The sequence below is a fragment of the Saimiri boliviensis genome, chromosome 2 (genome assembly GCF_048565385.1).
Source record: "Saimiri boliviensis isolate mSaiBol1 chromosome 2, mSaiBol1.pri, whole genome shotgun sequence".
Classification (NCBI taxonomy): Eukaryota; Metazoa; Chordata; class Mammalia; order Primates; family Cebidae; genus Saimiri; species Saimiri boliviensis.
This window is the reverse complement of record NC_133450.1, coordinates 90,949,726-90,966,353: the sequence shown is the minus strand read 5'-3', so window position 1 is coordinate 90,966,353 and position 16,628 is coordinate 90,949,726. Positions and strand designations below refer to the sequence as shown.

At 37.5% G+C, this 16,628-nt stretch overlaps 1 protein-coding gene across 5 annotated transcripts in view; it reads left to right on the top strand.

Annotated features, from left to right (window-relative positions):
* The window catches only part of ARID4A (AT-rich interaction domain 4A), a 74,913-nt gene that overhangs the window by 23,702 nt on the left and 34,583 nt on the right, over positions 1–16,628 (top strand). For all 5 annotated transcript variants that reach the window (XM_074393890.1, XM_010341051.3, XM_074393887.1 and 2 more), the window contains exons 10-11: positions 544–620; positions 1,022–1,188. In XM_074393890.1, coding sequence (XP_074249991.1) covers positions 544–620; positions 1,022–1,188 — 244 coding nt within the window. The remainder of the gene's footprint in view (positions 1–543; positions 621–1,021; positions 1,189–16,628) is intronic.

Here is a 16,628-nt window from a genome sequence, read left to right as displayed (position 1 = left end):
TAATCTGTATTACTGGAGCAATTATTTTGACTTTTTTCATGATTGAAATTCAGACTTTTAGAAACCTTTTCATAAACTCATCTCTGCTTTATAATTTAAAAAAGTGAAATTAAAAATTTTTGAGTTATAGTTCTCTGTGAAAAATTTTATACTATAATATATCTTATAGCGATAAAAATATTTCAATATTCCTATCTGGTAAATGCATTTTTTTACTAAAATGAAAAATAAATTTCAGAAGTATTAAAATAGACATTGTTGTCTACAAGTGTTGAAAACATCATGCTGATATAAATTATCCCGTACTATCTGTAGGAGGATTGTATAATCAGTGTACCAAATTGAGTATCTAAAAATTCAGAATTAAGATAACTAGCTTTGCCTGTGTTACCTCTTCTTACCTTTTATTAAGGACTAAGATAAAAACATTTTATAGGCAATATTTTGATTTGGAGGTTTTTATATTTTTCTATGTGTTAACATGGACTATTTAAGTGATAATTTTTATTGAATAAATTGTTCTCCCATCTTCTCTATAATTAGTTACTCTATAGCAAGAAAGGACATTAAGGAAGTAGACATTCTGAGTCTATCAGAATCTGAGCTCTCCACTAAACCGGGTAAGATAAGATGAATTACCCTATTACTTTATGTTGTGGCTCTATATGGAAAGTAGCAAATAAAGCCAGACTGATATTCTCTGGTGCCATTTTAACTGTTTAGAGTTGATACCCACTCCTATTTGATTTTTTTTTTAATGTCTAGATATATTTGATTTGTGATTATTAGCTAAGTTTAACTTTTAATATTTTATCGTTAAGATTTTTCACAATATTCCATAAAGTAATAACAAATGTTCGTATAACATTATAACTTATGAAATATGTTCAGGCTTACTGTATCATTTTATAAATGACACTTGAATTTGAATTCAGGTCTTCTGATTGTGAGTGCAATGCCTTTTCTATTGTTCCGTGCTGCTAATTCCATAGCAACTGCTGAAGTACATTTTCACTCTTAGGGCTTCAGAAAGCAGGCATCTTCTTAAAAACTAGAGTTGTTCCTGATAATTGGAAAATGGATATAAGTGAAATCCTTGAGTCATCCAGTAGTGACGATGAAGATGGCCCAGTTGAAGAAAATGATGAAGAGAAGGAAAAGGAGGCCAAAAAGGCAGAAGAAGAGGTGGTAGGTGTCCTTTGTTTATAACAAATAAAAACATCTTAATACTCTCTAGTGAAAATAATACCTTCATATATTTTGTCCTCTGTTTAGATTCTCTATTATTTGTTTCTGTCAGTTTCTAGCATTCTTGATTTGGGTTTTGAGAAAGCTTTTTGGCTTATAGCATAGTGTGTAAATCAGAACTAATTTTTAGTAAGAGATTACAAGAAAATACTTTTTAGGTTAATTAATCAACAAGTGCAAACTGGTTTTTTCTGGATCTTTTCCAAAACAACCCTAGAGGAAAGAAATATAATTTTTATGTATTTTACATGTGTTAACTCATTACCATAGGAAGTAACTGTTACCCTACTTTAAAGGTAAGGAAAAGAAGGTTCAGAAAAGTTAAGTAACTTTTCCAAGCTGGCACAACTAAAATTGGTAGAATAGGGATTTGCACCCAAGTCTGGCCTGTCTCAACTTCAGAACCTCTTTCAGAGATTTCACATTATTTAAAGGATAGTTAGGGTAAAAAAAATCTTATCCAAACCCCAAAGAAAATTTCATTTGGCAATTTGATAAATCACTGAAAAGATTTAGATTGTATGTTGTAAGTGCTAATGGTTTTCTCTGTAATATTGTCATGTCATTTGAAATATGCATATAATTGTAGGAAATCATTCATGGAGTACCATGTGATTGCTTATATGAATACTGTTGTCTATTCTGCAGTGTTGTATCAAATAGGATAAACTGTCTGGTATATTTTTGGTTGTTGTGGGTAAAAGGGCTTAGGGGCAAGACAAAGACAATGAATTTACTGAAAAGGGGGACCTATATTTCCCTGGAAAAATGTGGGATGCTTGTTTCTGTTTTAAATACACAAATATGAATTTATGAAATGAAATGAGTATACTCGTATGTAATGAAGGGCATATGCTATTTCTTTCCTTTTACTTCCCCTGCAGTATTTGTTTTTTTTACACTCTGAAATCAGAATGGCGGTTCATACTTACAGGCTGCCTACAGAGTTGCCATAGTAACGTGCTGTTGGTTTTAAGTGAGCATGCTCGGAAAGACAGGAAGGTTTAGCAGAGGCTTGGCAGGTTGCCAATGGAGGTTTGCCAGATGCTTTGAAATGGGCTGTCTTTCTTTTCCTTTCATGTAATGTCTGATTTTTATGTGGAAGAGAATGTAAGTAGTGCTGTATAACCCTGCGGATGCTATGCCCTAAGAGGGAAAGCAAATATTTGCAAGTCAGACTGAAAAATGTCCAGACCCTGTACTGATTAAGTAGAAGGGGAATCTAACCACTTTGCATTTGAAAGAAAATGCAGCATATAGGTAAGATTTTTTTTGTATGTTTAGTTACCATTTTGATTGCCAAAAATGGAATTAAATAAGAATTTTAGGTATTGATGATGTAGCTGATATGGAAGGACTCATAACCAAGTGATATTCTTTCTTGTAAAAAAGACAGTAGGAGTCTATTTTTAGAATATCAATGGTTGAAGGCTATTTTTCTAAAACGAGATAGATTTTGAAATGAAAATGGTAATGAGACAGTTCGGCAAAATTCAGGATTTAAAGACAGAATATTAAATGTGATTTTTATATTTTATCTGTATTTATTTATAGATTATATGTTTTCAGGATAAATAGGCCACATTTTCAGGGTGTGAACTGTTGCAAATCTGAGATTTAGCTTTTGTTTTTTAAATTAACATTAGTTAGGATCTTATATTGCCCTATATTGAAGAAAGATTAGTCTCTTTATTTTACTAATACTTTTAATTGGTGTCCCTTACAGAATGCATTTTCCCTACCCCCCACCCTCTATAAAACCCTGAAATTTTAAACAAAGAGGGTAAAAAGCTTTGTAGAAAGTTGCAGAGGGTGGCTATAAAATAGTAAATTGTAAATAGTGCTCTTATTACAATAATTAATTTCATAAATATTGTAATGTTTTATGCAAGCTGGGAGTATACGTTAGTTAAAAAAGAATGAAGAGCAGAGGCAAAGCTCTGTTACCTATTGTTTGCAGGTAATAGTAAATAAATTTTTAAAGGTAAGGAAGCTTACAAGGATAGTATCTTCTTAAAATGTGTCACCTAAATTATGAGCCTGTTAAAATGAAGTGAATCAAGAAGCTTTTCATCTACTGAAAAATAACAGCAAAATTACAGAATTTAGGAACTGATTCATATGGTTATTTATTTTTCAGATGATCAATTTCATAGCATGTTTTATGGAATTACTAAACTAATTCTTTTTCTCTGGCCAGACAGGACGATTTTCTTGAGTGAAATTTTGTTGCTTTAGAAAAAAATCAGCTGCATTTCTTGCTCTTGGGTTTGAGATTTAGTTGCTGAATCATTGTAACTTGTCTTGAACAGTTATTTTTTTAAAAGTGTAGTATACTGGTAAACTGAAAAGCACTTTATATACAACAAAGAGGAAGGGAATGACTATGGTATAAAATGAATAAAAATCTGATAAGCCATGGCCTACCTGGCTTAGTCATTATGGGCCTTTACCACCATGTAGGTGAGGTGTATTACATTACAGATCCAAGTTTTCCCAACATGTAATGATGCTATGCTTTTCATGAAGATTCAGTGTTGCATTACAGTAATCAAAAAGATCTTTTATGAGGTTCTCCAAACCACTATAACAGTACTATACTCTGTCATTTTGTGTTTTTAGTATAGCAAGCAAATTTTATGCAGTAGAATCATACAAGTGTTAGATACTTCTGCAGTGTTAATGGGCAATGAACGTTGTTTTTATATTTGATGCTTTGGGTATTTTAACTCACCTTAATAAGGAGATGTGAGATTCTGTGACTTTACATGAAAGAGCACCTTTGCTACTTAATATTAATTTGAATTCCTAAGTATTGGTAGTTCAGGATATGAGTACAAGATATATATCTCATGCTGTTACTGTGTTTGACAGAAAGTAGGTTTTATCTATATTGATGACTTTAAATTTGAACTCAATAATTACATTGAAAGAAGCCCTGGGGAATATTTTTATGGGTATTACTTAAATGCTTTTGTTAAGAAAATTTTGTATTAGAAAAGATATTACTGGATTTTCACCTTTGAAATTGATTTTTTAAAAACCTGTAAACATATGTAATCATATTAATTATTCATTTATTCTGACATATTTACTTTGGATAAATATAGGAGAGTTTTCTAAGGGTAAAATAAATGGATGATTGTTCATAAAACTGAGTGTCAAGGGGAATGTGACTAGTCTTAGCTTTTTAAATCACTCTGGCTTATAATAAGTAGGCTTATATGTTGGGCCCCTTTAAAAACTCCTATAATTTCATACTTAGTAATGAAAATTTGAATTCAGTGAATTTTTAAAGAACTACTGCCATTTCTCTAATATTGGGAATCGTCTAGGGACCACTGGTACATTTAATGCCTACGATTGTATTCCGTTGTAAAAAATTATAAGTGCTTGAGTTTGTTTATTCATGGAAACATTACTATCATTTTGATGTTTAAATTCTGTTATTTGTGCATACTTACACCTTTTTGTGGACTGTAAAGGCATTTGTTGGTGGTCATTCAAGATTACTTTAGGTATAAACTTAGAGTAAATGCTTCATAACTTAGGGAAACCATGCTAAGTTGGTAGAATTTAAAGAATATTTTAAATGTAAAGCTAACATTTTAGGTATTATCTAATAACTTGAATTGGCAATGAAGCATTTCTAAGCAGATCATAAAAAGCCAACCTTCCATGAAGAATTGAGACTTTAGCTTGCAAACATATATAACAACTGACTTGCTAAAATCTTAAAGTTTAGCCCTTTAAGCAAACAAAAATGCCCTTATGTATTTAGCAGAGTCTTTCTTCACAGTGTTAGTGTAAGACTCTAGCCCAATTAGGGTCCTCAGATTAATAAGGATCCAACATATATACACACAAATAGAGCTACATACAGCTATATTTTTATGTATTTTAAAAGATACTTTTATATCAATGCATTTTATAGTTGTGGTCATATGAGGGAGATGATACTAAAAATCTTGGATTCGATTGCATTTAAATGACATCTTGATTAAAATGTGTACCTTTTCAAATGGGGGAAAAATTACTATGCTTAATTGATACAATGCAAGAATCATGTAATTGTTTATTTTAGGCAAGCTGTTGTTAAAACTGTTTTCTGAAATATAAGTATCTTATTGTGAATATATCATCTCTTATGGGAGCTCTGAAATTTTCTGTAGGTGTACAATAGAAAGGATAGTACCATTCTAAACTTTATGATCACCAAATTTCACTGGGCCTTCAGCACTGTTGGTCAGTTCCCAATTTCTGTAAGCAAATCATTATTTTATCCATTAAACCAATGACCCTATACCCACTCCACTACAACTTTATAAAGAAATTGGGAGCTTCAGATGCCAGCATGCTGTAAACCTGTTTGCCTGCTGTCTTTCCCTCAAGGCATAATTGATAGCGTTTGGTCCTCCTCTGTGAGTCTCTCAGGTTATGCTCTAGGTCTCATTTCCGTATTCCTTTTAGGAAAAGAGACAGATTATCGACTCTCTCTTTTCTTTCTTGCATCTTTAACTTACTCCTTTTGGTTGTATCCTTCTCATCAGCTTTTTAAAATATGCTTACATCTTTCACAGCCTTCTGACAACCCCTCCATATTTCCTCCACTAGTCTTTGGACAACCTCTGTGCTTTCCTCTCCAGATAACTGCATTCCTTCTTCATTCTCATGGGCAGATTGCTTAGAGTTACATACACTGTTCCTGACCTCCCCTTCCCTCTTAGTTCACTGTAGTGTGTCTTGCTGTCCCACAACTAAAACAACTTTAGGGGCACCAATGACTCCAACAAACTTTTGTACTGAACCAAACAAATTTTTGTCTTGATGTTGTTTGACTACTGAGTAGTATTCAGTACCTGTGACATACCTAACTTCTTAGAATGCTTGATATCCATGACAGCACAGGTTTTTTGGCCTACTTCCTATCTAAAATGACTTCATATCTATATGTACATCAAAGGTGTCTTTTCTTAGCTCAAGACATTTATATTAAACTGCCAATGAGGATTTCATCTTAACTTGTATGTACTCAAACTCAGTATGTGCAAGACTGCATTCATCTTCTTTCTCCCTAAACCTATCCTTTTCCTGGCTGACATTAAATTCATTTTAATAGAAGCAACATCTACACAGCTGTCCAAGCTAGATACACATAAATCACCTTGATGATTCTTCTCTTATACCCCTGTCCATCAGACACCCAGTCCTTTCCCTTCCACCTACCCAAATAGCTCTCAAATTTGCCCACTTCCTTCAGTTTCTTTTCTCTACTTTCTGTCAATCTTAGTCCAAGCCACTGTTCTCTTTTACCTAGGCTAATGCAATAACAATAACAACTTAATTGTTCTCCTCCAATCTATTCTCCATACTGGATCTACAATAGTTTGTTTTTTTTTTTTTTAGCTGAAAATATATATGTGATTTCTTTAGGAATAAAGTAACTGTAGGGAGCAAAAGAGGTTGTGGTTTTTATTCATTTGGATTAAAATATTTCTAAAGCATATTACATAATGCCACCTCTTTCTAAAAGCAGTATAATGTATGTTATTTAATGTAATATTTACTCAATATTTAATTATTGTATTCTTGTAATACACATGCTGTCTTGGCTCTTAGCCCTTACACTAAATGACATATGTCTATAAAGATTGTGAATTTTTCTCCTAGTTTTCTTTCATCTAATCTTCATATTGTCAGTCATCACCTTTTACATATGACAACTTTCTGGACAGTTCTTCAGAATTCCCCTTGGGGCGGAGCTTATTGATAACCTACGTAGTCATTTTGACCTATGGCTCACTGGAGTTACCAGACTTACTGTTGGTTTTGTTTGCGTTTCACTTTAAGTTAAACCTAACGTTAAACCCGAAGTGTAACTGAAAGTTAAAAACGTTAAGCTTTCTTTTTAAATTTGTCTTTATTTGATGTTTCACTGAGGTGTTGTGACAACAAAATATATCTGTTGTACCAGAACACACATCAAGATGCACTTTTCATTATACCACTATTAAAATGTTTACCTTTTGTAGGAGATACAAACAGATAAAGATGACCATACCAAATAATCTTCTCAGATTATTCATGGAGACTTGATGGTTTTTAAATTAAGACTTTATTTAATCCTCACAAGAGTCTGTGAAAATAGGTATATAAATATATACATATGAGATTGCCTTAGAGTGCATTGCTTTGCCTGAAAAAAAGAGATTATGAAGGGAAATTAGATACCTTATGCCATAGTTCCTCCCAAGGTGAACTTTCTTTTTCTTTTCTTTCTTTTTTTTTTTTTTTTTAAGACGAAGTCTCACTCTCTTACTCACACTGGAGTGCAGTGGCATGATTTCTGCTCACTGCAACTTCCACCTTCCAGGTTCAAGTGATTCCTGGGCTTCAGCCTTCCGAGTAGCTGGAATTACAAGCATGCGTCACCATGCCCAACTAATTTTTGTACTTGTAGTAGGGACCAGGTTTCACCATTTTGGCCAGGCTGGTCTCAAACTCCTGGCCTCAAGTGATCCTCACACGTCGGCCTCCCAAAGTGCTGGGAATACAGGCATGAGCCACTGTGCTCAGCCCCAAAGTGAACTTTCTAGAACCTTAAATCTCCTAGAACTTTCTCTGTTTTTGTTTTTTTGTTTGTTTTATAATGAAGAAAACTGAGATTCAGAAAGGTTTCAGAATTTTTTACAGGCTTTTATTTATTTATTTATTTATTTATTTATTTTTTTGAGACGGAGTTTCGCTCTTGTTACCCAGGCTGGAGTGCAATGGCACGATCTCGGCTCACCGCAACCTCTGCCTCCTGGGTTCAAGCAATTCTCCTGCCTCAGCCTCCTGAGTAGCTGGGATTACAGGCACACGCCACCATGCCCAGCTAATTTTTTTTGTATTTTTAGTAGAGACAGGGTTTCATCATGTTGGCCAGGATGGTCTCGATCTCTTGACCTCGTGATCCACCTGCCTCAGCCTCCCAAAGTGCTGGGATTACAGGCTTGAGCCACCGCGCCCTGCCTTACAGGCTTTTAAGAAAATGTTCTTTCCACATGGACACAGGGAGGGGAACATCACACACTGGGACCTGTCGGGGGGTGGGGGAAGGGTACAGCAAACCACCACAGCACATGTATGCCTGTGTAACAAACCTGGACGTTCTGCACATGTACCCCAGAACTTAAAGTATAATAATTAATTTAAAAAAAAAATTTTCTTGGCCAGGTGTGGTGGCTCACGCCTGTAATCCCAGCACTCTGGGAGTCCGAGGTGGGTGGATCACGAGTCAATAGATCGAGACCATCCTGGTCAACATGGGGAAACCCCATCTCTACTAAAAATACAAAAAAAAAAAAATTACCTGGGCATGGTGGCACATGCCTGTAATCCCAGCTACTGGGGAGGCTGAGGCAGGAGAATTGCCTGAACCCAGGAGGCGGAGGTTGCAGTGAGCTGAGATTGCGTCATTGCACTCCAGCCTGGGAAACCAGCAAAACTCCGTCTCAAAAAAAAAAAAAATGTTCTTTCCTCCTCTAGATTATAAGGTCTGTGAAAGCAGGGGATGTTGGTGTTTTTGTTTTTTCCTTTTCCTACCGGTATATATATCTAACAGCTATCAACACAGAGCTTGCTTGGCTCATATTAAACCTTCATTAAATGAATTGATATGAATTATGCAATTGTCTTAGCAAATTACTCTTTGAAATAAGGTGCTGGTCCTCCGAAACATAGGCAGAAAAAAAAATATAGTGCTGGGAGATTTGTTATAAAGTTGTAGAAAATTCACTTTGTGGGGAGCTAAGGGGTAAAATATCTAACTTTATGATACCTCTTTTCTCAGACTGTGTACTCTCTAGGCAGTCTCATTTTCTTACATAATTTTGTTAGTTTATAAAATAATACTTGCTTTAGGCAGCTTAGAATATTTTCCGTCACTTAGAGTGAAAGTTCTTGACTAACAATGCTTCTGGTTTGTATTTTGTTCACCTTATTCTGTGTTTTCCCTCTGGTTTTTTCCCTTCCAATATTCATCATCCATAAACATCTTTATAAAACATAGGTTGTTCCTGCTGGAAACCCTTTATTGGCTTTTAGCACCGTTAGGACGAAGTCTGGGTAGTTTATCACAGGCTTTAGAAGTGTGCCCTGTCATGATTTGACCCATGCCCACCTTTTTATTCTCCTTTCCACTGTTCTTTCATGATATGGGACTTCTTATAGCTCCCCTGCTACTACTTGGGTATTGTTCAGAAGCTGCTGTTGAACTGTCAGTTATATTACATTGAATATAATTGCCTTTGTGTTCCCCATTCCCTTTGTTAGTATTGAATATAATAAGAAAGATAAAATGCAAGTTTAAAAAACTCAGAAAATTAGTAAATGATAAACAACAGCTGAGATTTAAAAAAATCAACAGATGTCTATGTAGGAACAAAGAGGGCTCTACCTGAATTAAAGTGGATGAGTATGGCTTACAAATGTTCTATGCATTTACCTTAGTAAGTTGTTCTGGTATTTCACATTAAAAATAATCAGGCTATTTAATATATTACAAATTTAAAATTTTATACAAAAAAATGTCAGGGCCGGGCGCGGTGGCTCAAGCCTGTAATCCCAGCACTTTGGGAGGCCGAGGCGGGTGGATCACGAGGTCAAGAGATCGAGACCATCCTGGTCAACATGGTGAAACCCCGTCTCTACTAAAAATACAAAAAATTAGCTGGGCATGGTGGCGCGTGCCTGTCATCCCAGCTACTCAGGAGGCTGAGGCAGGAGAATTGCCTGAACCCAGAAGGCAGAGGTTGCGGTGAGCCGAGATCGCGCCATTGCACTCCAGCCTGGGTAACGAGCGAAACTCTGTCTCAAAAAAAAAAAAAAGAAAAAAAAAAAAGTCAGGACTGGAATTGCTGCTTCCTTCGTGTTAGCGCTCCAGTCCAGACATGCCCTCAGAACTGCCACTTCTGATGTACTCCTTGCAGTGCTTAACTCCCCAGAGTGGAGCGTGCAAGGTGCTGTCTTAATACCTCTCTTTCCATGATAGGGATCTGCCCACTTCAGAGGACGACTCCTGCTGCTTTCAAATTGAGCCTCATTTTTGAGGTGATAGGGATCGAGGAGAGGAGAAAGGGATTGTAAGAGCTGAGGACTATGAGGACTCGTGATGGAGTTTCAGAGTTGGGGTGAGAAGGGATGCCTATGAAGAGGGCCAGAAGAGGGGTTATAGACGGCATCATGAAGGGGAAACAAAACTGCTCGTGTCCAAAGTAACATTATTTCACAAAAGTCCTTTGCTATTGAAAAAAAATGAGCACCCCCCGCCCCATACACACAAAAGGGAGGAGTGTTAGGTAATTATTAAAACTTTTTTTTTTTTTTTTTTTTTTGAGACATAGTCTTACTCTGTCACCCAGGCTGGAGTGCTGTGGTGATTATAGCTCACTGTGGCCTCAATATCCCAGGCTCAAGCCATCCTTCCACCTTAGCCTCCTGAGTAGCTGGGACCAAGACTACAGGTGTGCATCACCATGCCTGACTAATTTATTATTATTACTATTTTTTATAGAGACAAGGTTTCCCTTTGTTGACCATTCTGGTCTAAAACTCTGCTTGGCCCTCCCAAAGTGCTGGGATTACAGGCAGGAGCCACTGAGCCTGACCAAAATTTTTAAGGGATTCCCACAGGGGTTCTTGAAACCTGGGAATACCCATCAATAACATGAACTGTCACATACAATACACAGTATAGGGAAACCACAAAGATCCAGTTTAGTTATACCTTTCCCCACTTTTAAATGTCAGTATTTGTGGGACCAGTCTGTTATATGCTAGGAAACTATCCCAACCCACCATTTAGAACTATGTACAAGTTACATGGGTCTGAGGGGCTTCGGGTAAAGTTAGTCATCTTTTACTGGCATATTTTGACAATTTGGACACTTTCTGTACACATTCCTAATGTGTGTTGAAAAGTAGAGTTGCTAGCTAAGAAAGTTAATAGCTCCTGCAAAAATAATGACCTTATTTTTCAAATTAATAACAAATTTTATTTGTCTCTGTATTAGTTCATTCTCTACGTTAGACTGGGTATTTTGTAAAGAAAAGAGGTTTAATTGACTCACAGTTCCACAGGCTATACAGGAGGCATGGCTGGGGAGGCCTCAGAAAATGAAAAATCAGGACAAAACATGAAGGGGAAGCAAGCACATCTTCATGTGGCAACAGGAGAGAGAGCAAAGGGGGAAGTGCTGTACACTTTCAAACAACCAGATCTCATGAGACCTCACTTGCAGGAGAACATCAAGGGAGAAATCTGCCCCCATGATCCAATCACCTCCCCCGAGGTCCTTCCCCCAGTCTTGGGGATTACAATTCAACATGAGATTTGGGTGGGGACACAGAGCCAAACCATATCAGTTTCCCATCCCACTAAAATGGTAGGAAGTCTATTTACTAGAATTTGTGCCACTTCCAAATGTGTAATCATTCATTTTCAGATTAATGTATTTGGACAAGGGATAAGGTGAATGCCAGCAAGTCATGGTCCATAACCACCTGTATCTTTTTCTATTTTTTGAGACAGCCTCACTCTTTTTGCCCAGGCTGGAGTGCAGTGGCACAATGCAACCTCTGTCTCCTGGGTTCAAGTGATTCTCCTGCCTCAGCCTCCTGAGTAGCTGAGATTACAGGTGTGTAACAGCATACTCAGCTAATTTTATATTTTTAGTAGAGTCAGGGTTTCACTATGTTGGCCGGACTGGTCTTGAGCTCCTGATCTCAAAGGTAATCTGCCAGCCTTGGCCTCTCAAAGTGCTGGTATTACAGGAGTGAGCCACTACACCTGGCCCCACCTGTCTTAGGAACATACTTGGCTGGGTGCAGTGGCTCACACCTGTAATCCTAGCACTTTTGGAGGCCAAGGCCAGTGGATCACAAGGTCAGGAGTTCGAGACCAGCCTAATCGACATGGTGAAACCCCGTCTCTACTAAAAATACAAAAATTAGCTGGGCCTGGTGGTGCGCTCCTCTCATCCCAGCTACTCGGGAGGCTGAGGCAGGAGAATTGCTTGAACCCGGGAGGTGGAGGCTACAGTGAGCCGATATCATGCCATTGCACTCCAGCCTGAATGACAGAGCGAGACTCAGTCTCAAAAAAAAGAAAGAACAAACAGACATTCTCAGCTATTCTTATTTTCTCTCTTTCTCTGACTCCTCTTGCATTTATAGTATCATAAATCTTAGGTCTCATACTCAATGAATGTGAAACAAGAAAACTCTCTACACAACTCATTTACACAGATATTATTTTCATTCACATGAGTGTCTTAAACTAAATGCCAGTTGTTAGTGGTAAAATTATGAGTAAGCCAGGTGCAGTGGTTCTCTCTCCTTTGGTCTCCTTCCCTCTCCTCCTATCAGTCACTCTGCCTCTCTGTCTCTCCCTCCTTACCTTCACGGGTGGACTGTTGTAATAGCTTCCGTTTCCCTTCCAATCCATCAAACTTATTCTTGGCTGAGAAAATTTAAACATACACATCTGATCTAATTCTCTTTAGCTGTCTCAAACTTCACTTCTAGCCACAGTATCAAGTGTCAATTCTTTAGCATACTATTACAAAGTCCTTTCCTAATCCCAGCCCGCCTTTGTCCATCTCAGGCTTACGCTTGTTTGCTTTAGCTCCAGGGATGTTTACTATTTACATTTTGAAGCTGCCTAATTTAACTATTGCCATTTCTATCTCAAGCAGAACCATTCATTCCTTGACTTGCTACTCTTGTATTCTTCTATATATTTTACAACACATTGTGTTATGTTGGCTTCTTTCACCTTTCTATACCCCCTGCCAAACTCAGAGCTGCAAAAATAGAAGGTACCATGTGTTCTCATTTTAATCCACATTGCTTTTGAGCAATCTCGATTTATGATAACCATGAGTAAATGTTTGAACTTAATCTGAAGACGTGTCTAAAGTCAGAAAATTCACAATCTAGTTGTGTAGATAGATATACAATTACTTATAATAGTAGGCAATATATACTAATACTAACTAAAATCCGAAATTTCTTGAAATTATGATCATGAATGTGACTTTTATGTCCTTAACCGCTTTCCTGGCTCTCTGGTGTTTTACTGGGTACATAGTTATTCTTTACATGTATAAATGTAATGACTAAATAAAGGGAAGAAGTCTCCTCAGCATGGTCTAGTGGACCCTTACCTCTAATTCTTATAATCCTCTCGCACTCCAAAACCCTTAGAAGATGCAACAGTCCCAGACCTTGACCAGGAGAGAAATTGCTGTGAAAATGCCATGAATAGAGAAAGCAAACCATGATAGCAATTGAGAGCCCCATACAAAAGTTATAAAGGCACATTCTTCTAATTGGAGGCATTTTCTAGCATATGCAGTTTTACTCCAAGGTGACTAGCAGCACTGCTGTTTTCAAAAATAATTATGAGGGGTGGCTTATTGTAAGAGATAATCAATTTTAATTTTCACAGAAACATCAGATAAGTTCAAAACTTTGTTTATAGCCTCATCTTTTATTTATTTTTTGTGGAAAAGAAATTTCCCCTCAGGGCATTTGTCTATAAGTAGAATTCTTTATTCATTAATATCTTGTTTTTTATACTGATAACTGTACCAAAACTTACAATTTTGTGGTCATGGTTTATTATGAAACTAACTTTTTTTTTTTTTTTTTTTTTTTGAGACGGAGTTTTGCTCTTGTTGCCCAGGCTGGAGTGCAATGGCGCGATCTCGGCTCACCGCAACCTCCGCCTCCTGGGTTCAGGCAATTCTCCTGCCTCAGCCTCCTGAGTAGCTGGGATTACAGGCACACGCCACCATGCCCAGCTAATTTTTAGTATTTTTAGTAGAGACGGGGTTTCACCATGTTGACCAGGATGGTCTCGATCTCTTGACCTCGTGATCCACCCGCCTCGGCCTCCCAAAGTGCTGGGATTACAGGTTTGAGCCACCGCGCCCGGCCGAAACTAACTTTTAAATAAAATACACTTAAATTTTATCTATAAAAATATGTTCTTAATCATAAAGAATTTATCAAATGTTGGGTACAACCTAATTTGCAGTTGATGAGTTGATTGTGTTTACTTGTATTGGGGAGAACTTTGATTTTAAATTAGTGCCTTTTTAAGGTATTGCTTTTACCTATATTCAATACAGAAGTGTTACCTGACTTCTGTAGGATCATAAATACTGGAATGAGGCCAGGCGCCAGCACTTTGGGAAGCTGAAGTACGTGGATCACCTGAGGTCATCCGGAGTTTGAGATCAGCCTGGCCAACATGGCGAAACCTGATCTCTATGAAAAATACAAAAATTAGCCAGGTGTGGTGGCAGGTGCCTGTAATCCCAGCTACTTAGGATCCTGAGGCAGGAGGATCGCTTGAACTCGCAAGACAGGTTGCAGTGAGCCGAGATTGTGTCATTGCACTCCAGCCTGGGCAACAGTAATATTCTGTCTTTAAAAATAAGAATAATGGAATGAAGTTTTCATCTGAAGAGAGGATATTATGATTACAGGGCACGGGCAAAGCATAGAGCCAGTGTGGCATAAATGGTTTTGGTTTTGATTTTTTTTCCCCCCACACTAGAAGTTCTTAAAATTATTATATGAAGCGGTTCCTGGGCTATTGAATTACTTATTTTCTTGAGTTAAGTCATTGGCAGTTAACTTTGTACAAGCAATATTTTTAAATTCACATGGGGAAAAAACTGCCATCTCCTGATTTGAGCATTAAGTAATAACTTTTTGCTGATTTTTGATACATTTTAAAACTTGGATTTAAATTTCTTTATATTTGGTAAAAGTATTTCAGTGTTACAAATCATTATGAATGAATGGACTAAAAGAAAAGAAGAAAAGAATGTAATAAAAGATCTTACTCCCTTTCTCTTTTTTTTTTGAGACGGAGTTTCGCTCTTGTTGCCCAGGCTGGAGTGCAATGGCGCAATCTCGGCTCACCGCAACCTCTGCCTTCTGGGTTCAGGCAATTCTCCTGCCTCAGCCTCCTGAGTAGCTGGGATGACAGGCACGCGCCACCATGCCCAGCTAATTTTTTGTATTTTTAGTAGAGACGGGGTTTCACCATGTTGACCAGGATGGTCTCGATCTCTTGACCTTGTGATCCACCCGCCTCGGCCTCCCAAAGTGCTGGGATTACAGGCTTGAGCCACCGCGCCCGGCCTCCCTTTCTCTTAATATCCTCATGGCTTTTTATTACATATTTTAATCAACTACATGTTTATTGATGCTGGCTATATTATCAGCTATTATTAGATAACATAATTTTAAATTGCCTGTTGCCCTCTGGACACTGAACATGCAACATTTATTGCGTGAGCATTACCTTTGCTTTGAACATGGCTTTGTAAGGACAAAAATCCAGGCCAGGTGCTGTGGCTCACGCCTATAATCCCAGCACTTTGGGAGGTCAGAGCAGGCGGATCACCTGAGATCAGGAGTTTGAGACTAGCCTGGCCAAAGTGGTGAAACCCTATCTCTATTAAAATACAAAAAAAAATTAGCCGGGCATAGTGGAACACTCCTGTAGTCCCAGTTACTTGGGAGGCTGAGGCAGCAGAATCACTTGAACCTAGGAGACAGAGGTTGCAGTGAGCCAAGGTCATGCCATTGCATACCAGCCTAGGCAGCAAGAGCAAAACTCTATCTCAAAAAGAAAGGAAAAAAAAAAAAAGACAAAAATCTGAGCCCTTCTTTTAGAACACAGGAGAGTAATTCTCTTAAGTTATGGTCATTTATATGGAGGAAGCATATCAGTGTTTTGTTTCTCTGTAGTATTGCCAAACTGTAAGAATTTTTAAAGGATTTAAATCAGTAATTATTTATCTAGTTTCCTTCCCAAATTAATTATTTTCTTCCCTAAGAATTACTTCTCAAATTATTTTGTTATCATATTTTTAGTTGTTGCAAAGTCAACTTCAGAGGCCATACTAGACAGGCAAAAGAGAAAACCAGATTATTGTGAGATAAGGGGGTGATGAGGTCTGGGGTGAAATAGAATGTATATGACTTACTTAAATGCATTTAAATTTCTTTTTTTTTTTTTTTTTGAGACGGAGTTTCACTCTTATTACCCAGGCTGGAGTGCAATGGCGCGATCTCGGCTCACCGTAACCTCTGCCTCCTGGGTTCAGGCAATTCTCCTGCCTCAGCCTCCTGAGTAGCTGGGATTACAGGCACGTGCCACCATGCCCAGCTAATTGTTTTGTATTTTTAGTAGAGATGAGGTTTCACCATGTTGACCAGGATGGTCTCGATCTCTTGACCTCGTGATCCACCCGCCTCGGCCTCCCAAAGTGCTGGGATTACAGGCTTGAGCCACCGTGCCCAGCCCTGCATTT